The following is a 5,777-nucleotide window of genomic DNA, read 5'->3' as shown; positions in this document are numbered from 1 at the left end:
AAAATGAGCAGTTCTAGCAAGCCAAAATATTATGACCTATGTCATAAATGTGGCAAGCCAGGACATTTCATCAAGGACTGTCCCCTCCTAAAGCAAGATCAATTCAAGCACAACACAGACAAAGCATTCAAGAGGAACCCGGTTCCTGATAAATGCTTCAAGAGAAAGAATGTCGCTGACAATGTCGTGAAGCAAGCTCTTGCTGCATGGGGAGACACCTCCAGCAAATCTGAAGAAGATAATGATCATGGTGACAGTTCAATGATGACAGTAGAAAGTGAAGCAACTGAGTATGACTCCATTTTGCCTTGATGGCTCGGTCTGATGATGATGAAGATGACGACGACGATGATAAGGTAAATTTTCTGGATGTTTAGAGAAATCTAAAATCTTATTCTCCTAAAAAAACTCATGTCTTTGGCAAATGTTTTAATAGATGTATACCACAGTCTTATAAATGATAAAAATGCTCTAACTGTGGAATTAGGAGAAGCAGAACAATCTAGAGATGACCTAGTAGTCGTTGTGGTAGACTTGAAAGAAACTATTGAGAGTTTGAAAGAAGAAAAAAATGCTCTAACTGAAAAAATTGCAAACGTAGAACATGAAAGAGATGATCTAGTGGTTGTTGTGGTTGATTTAAAGGAGACTATTGAGTGTGCTAAGAAAGACAAAGAAGTTTTAATTGAAAAAATTGCTAACTTAGAACTTGAGTGAGATGATCTAGTAGTAGTGGTGGTTGATTTAAAGGAAACCATTGAGAATGTTGAAAAAGAGAAAGATATTTTGACCAAAAGAGTTGTTAACGCTAAGCCTGAGAGAGATGACCTACTAGCAGTAGTAGTTGATCTGAATGACACGATTAAGGAACTGAAAGGAGAGGGTAGGCATGAGACTCTTCACAAAGGTAAGGAAGTTGCTGATGAAACCCATCTTAGGCTTGAAGATGAGAAGAAGACAGTGAAGTCTAGACTGTGTATTGAACTTGAAAAGAACAAACAACTTCAGGAAGAACTAGGAAGAGTCAAGAGTGATCTTGAAAAATAACTCAAATGGATCTGGTCCTCTTATGCTATCACTGCCATGTACATAAACAATGGGGGAAACAGACAGGGAATTGGGTTTCAAAGGGAAAAGACTCCCTACAACCCTCATAGCAAGTATGTTATTGTACCAGACAAATGGCTTTGTACTCACTGTGGTAACAATTGGCACCTTAAGGAAAACTGCAAGGCTAGGGTTCAGTCTCAACAGAAAAACAAAGTTTTTGCTAAGAAAGCAACTACTGCTAGAGAACCTGGTCCCTTATATAGAAAACTCATGATGCATGCCTGGACTAAAAGAACTCTCATTCACCCTTTTCCTCAATACAAGGGACCCAAACTTGTTTCAGTTCCTAAATTTAACCCTTAATTTCCTTGTGCAGGGAGCAGTGAAGGAGAGCAGCCAACAATGGTACATGGATAGTGGCTGCTCAAAGCACATGACTGGAAACACAATCGATTTCCTTTCACTGAAGGTCCTGCAATGAGGGAGTGTATCCTTTGGAAATGGCAAAAAGGGATACATTCTGGGAGTTGGAAGGATTGACAAGTCACTCTCTCACTCTATTGAGAATGTGTACTATGTCAATGGTTTGAAGTACATCCTGTTGAGTGTCTCTCAGATATGTGACAAGGGATACAATGTGGAATTTTTGTCAAAGATATGCACAGTCACAAATCTTGTGACTGGTGAAGTGGTGTTAGTGGCCAAGAGATACAAGAACATCTATGTTGCTGATTTTGAGTCTCTGCAGAGTGGTGATCTCAGCTATCTAAGAGTTGTTGATGATGATGCTGAATTATGGCACAAAAGGCTGGGGCATGCAAGCTTTTCATTACAGAACAAACTAGTCCAGAAAGACCTGGTTCGTGGTCTACCCAAATCAAGCTTCAAGGAACACAAAGTGTGTGATACGTGTGCAAAAGGAAAGCATGTCAGATCCTCATTCAAGCCCAAAAAGGAAGTTATCACCTCAAGGCCACTTGATCTTTTTCATATGGATCTATGTGGACCTATGAGGGTGCCAAGTAGAGGAGGAAAAAGATATATCTTTGTGATAGTGGACGACTACTCCAAATTCACTTGGACCTTATTTCTCAGAACCAAGGATGAAACCTTCCAAGTATTTGTTGCTTTTGTCAAGAAGATCCAAATGAAGATGGGAAGTAATGTAGCATGCATCAGATCTAACCATGGGACAGAATTTGATAATGCCAAATTCGATGAATTCTGTGTCGAAAATGGCATTACTCATAATTTCTCAGCTCCAAGAACACCACAACAAAATGGTGTTGTAGAAAGGAAGAACATGACTCTTGAAGATATGGCGAGGACAATGCTAATTGACAGTGGCATTGCAAATTTTTTTTAGGTAGAAGCAGTCAACACTGCATGCTACTTGATAAACAGGTGCATGATCAGGTCCCTTATAAACAAAACACCTTATGAGTTACTGAATGGAAGAAAGCCCAAGCTGACGCATTTGAGGACAATTGGATGCAAATGTTTTGTTCTCAACAATGGCAAGGAAGCGCTTGGAAAATTTGATGCCAAAAGTGATGAAGGAATCTTTCTGGAATACACATCCCAAAGCAAAGCTTACAAAATATACAACAAAAGAACTCAATGTGTTGAGGAGAGTATACATGTGATCTTTGATGAATCTCACCTCTCCTTTGAGAAGGACAGACATGATGATCAAGATGGAGGATCGTTATCTGTTCCAGGTAAAGTTATTGACATGGAAAATGGAAAGGCAGACATGATGAGTCATGTCAAGGAATCCAGTGAAGATGATGCAACTACATCTCCATCCATTTAAGAGGAACCTGGTCCCACAATCACAACAACTGAAGCTGAAAGCAGAGTTATCGATGCAGTCCAAGGTACTCCACTTGCTGAAATAAGAAGCGGCCAAGAACCTCAGTCAGACATACATGGGTCTTCTACCCATGAGATTCAGGTACCAAATTGGAAGCACAAAAGCTCACATCCTCTTGACAACATAATCACCCCTCTTGACTCAAGAGTTTAAACCAGGTCAAAAGCTAGAAACTCACTTGCCTTATCATCCTTTCTATCCCAAATAGAGCCCAAAAATATCAAAGAATCATTGAAAGATGCAGACTGGATCACAACCATGCAAGAGGAGCTGCATCAATTTAAGGAACAAGGTATGACACATTGTTCCTCGACCTGCAGATCGAACTATTATAGAAACCAGGTGGGTATTCAGGAACAAACTCGATAAGTTTGGAAATACAACAAGAAACAAGGCAAGGCTTGTAGTTCAAGGCTATAATCAAGAAGAAGGGATTGACTATGATGAAACTTTTGCTCCAGTTTCTCGAATGGAAGCTATCAGAATTCTTATTGCCTCTGCATCTCATATGGAGTTCACATTGTTCCAAATGGATGTCAAAAGTACATTTTTGAATGGCTTCCTAAAAGAAGAAGTTTATGTCAAGCAGCTACCTGGATTTGAGAATCACGAGCATCCTGAGCATCTGTTCAAACTGAACAAGGCGATGTATGGGCTAAAGCAGGCTCCCCGGGCTTGGTATGAAAGGTTGTCAAAATTTCCTTCTAGAAAATGGCTTCACAAGAGGGAAAATTGACAACACTCTATTTCTGAAGAAACGAGGGAGGAACCTGCTCATTGTGCAAGTATATGTTAATGATATCATTTTTGGAGCCATAGTCGACTCTCTATGTGAAGAATTTGCAAAACTCATGGGGAGTGAGTTCGCGATGAGCATGATGGGAGAATTAAATTTATTTTTGGGACTTCAAGTGAAGCAATCTCAAAAGGGGACATTGATAAGTCAACAGAAGTACATCAAAGAGCTGCTGAAAAGGTTCGACATGAAAGCATCAAAATTTATTAACACTCTTATTGCCACAGTTACTCGTCTAGACATGGATGAACCTGGTTCCCCTGTAAATCAGGACATGTATAGAGGCATCATAGGGTCACTCTTATATCTCACTGCAAGCAGACCAGACATTATGTTTAGCGTGGGTCTTTGTGCAAGGTTTCAATCTAATCCAAAGGAATCTCATCCGAAGGCTGCCAAAAGAATATTGAGATATCTCAAAGGAACGCAGGACCTGGTTCTCTACTATCCCTCAGGAGACAACTTTGATCTTATTGGGTATGTTGATGCTGCTTATGCAGGATATCTGGTGGACAGGAAAAGCACATCTGGAATGGCACATTTTTTGGGTTCCTGTCTAATCTCATGGGGTACAAGGAAGCAAAACTCGGTGGCACTCTCAACTGTAGAAGCCGAATATGTAGCACCTGCCTCTTGCTGTGCTCAATTGTTGTGGATCAAACATGAGTTGGAAGACTTTGGAGTGTTCTCTAACTGTGTGCCTCTCATGTGTGACAATACAAGTGCACTCAATATGGCCAAGAATTCAGTCCAACATAAGAGAACCAAGCACATTGATGTGCGTCACCACTTCCTCAGAGACAATGTTGAAAAGGGGCTCATCTGTATGACATTCTGTAGCACAGAAGATCAGATTGCAAACATATTCGCCAAAGCCTTGAGTAGAGAACATTTTGAAAGAAATCACCTAGCACTGGGTTGATAAAACCCAACTGAGAACCTGGTCCCTCAATGATTGGCTACGAAAGAAATGTACAGGTAAAATTGGCTAAAAAGTATTTTCTGGAAAAGTCTAACTCATCTCTATATCGTTATAGGTAGACACACATGATGATTACAGAGCAGTTGATGCAGTGCATGCTGGTAAAAAGGGTAAAGCTTACAATTGCAAGATCCGTCAAGGAACCTGGTTCTCCAGACATAGGTTAGTAGTTTCTCTGTTCTCTCATGCATAATTTTGAACAGATAAAACAGTGCCACATCATCAGTGTGTCATTTTCTTTTCTTTGCATCTTTTGAACCCCAACACCTCACTCTTGGTAAGTGACTCGACTCCCAAAACTGCCACCTTTTCTTAACCGGTCCCTTACCCTTCTTAAATACATCTATAACTGTCACAACTCCTCACATCAAACTTCAAAATTTTCTTTCTTCTTTCTCTCTTCAAATTACCAATCCCTCATCTTTAGCTCATCACTTCTCACCATGACTGAAAATCAAGAAACCTCGAGTGTTCCAAGTAATACCCCCATTGATTCCTCACCAGTTAAAACACTGATGTTAGACTTCTCACTCAACACCACCACTAGCCAAAATCCTAGGGCAGAGTCACCCCCACACTCAGTCTCCTCTCCTATCCAATCTGGTTCTCATCAGAGCCAAAACCTCGAATCCTAAAAAGTTTGTGGCTACGAGCTCTCCTCTTGCCTCGCCGGAAAGACTGGGTGAAAAGGGTACTATTGACGAAGAGGAAAATCAGGAAATCTCCAGTCCTCCTATGGAACAAGACTCAAATACAAACCAAATTGCTGGTCCTGAGAATGCTGACTCAACAAGGACAGTTCCTAATCTTGAGTCCACAGGTAACACTCTTCCTTCTCCTGCATTTTCCATGGAGTTACAAGAGAAAGAAGCAATATAAAATATGTTTTCTATAGTTGTTGAAGGAGTTATTGTCGAATGAGGTGAGGATGGGTCTGAGCCTCAGGGGGAAGAGCCTCAGACCATGGTAGAAGGGAGAGAGCTTGTGCCTGTTGAACAATTGGCACAGGACAATACTACTGGGGTACCTAATGAAGGACATGATACCTCCTTGGAGGATCCAACTCAATGGTC

At 40.7% G+C, this 5,777-nt stretch overlaps 1 protein-coding gene across 1 annotated transcript; it reads left to right on the top strand.

Annotated features, from left to right (window-relative positions):
- Positions 1-336: 336 nt before the first annotated feature.
- On the top strand, positions 337-1,047 carry LOC138904287 (uncharacterized). The gene is made up of 3 exons (XM_070192789.1): positions 337-356; positions 450-633; positions 751-1,047. Exons 1-3 carry the CDS (start codon positions 337-339, stop codon positions 1,045-1,047), a joined length of 501 nt encoding a protein of 166 aa, XP_070048890.1.
- The last annotated feature ends 4,730 nt before the right edge of the window (positions 1,048-5,777 follow it).

This window comes from Nicotiana tomentosiformis, chromosome 1 (assembly GCF_000390325.3).
Source record: "Nicotiana tomentosiformis chromosome 1, ASM39032v3, whole genome shotgun sequence".
Lineage (NCBI taxonomy): Eukaryota > Viridiplantae > Streptophyta > Magnoliopsida > Solanales > Solanaceae > Nicotiana > Nicotiana tomentosiformis.
This window is presented reverse-complemented; position numbering and strand designations above follow the sequence as displayed.

Excerpts from the sequence above, each read along its gene's own strand:
- LOC138904287 (XM_070192789.1), top strand. The coding sequence starts at position 337 with ATGACGACGACGATGATAAG. Across the intron at positions 357-449 it reads ATGACGACGACGATGATAAG|TCTTATAAATGATAAAAATG; the intron begins GTAAATTTTCTG and ends TGTATACCACAG. Across the intron at positions 634-750 it reads ATGATCTAGTGGTTGTTGTG|GAAACCATTGAGAATGTTGA; the intron begins GTTGATTTAAAG and ends GTTGATTTAAAG.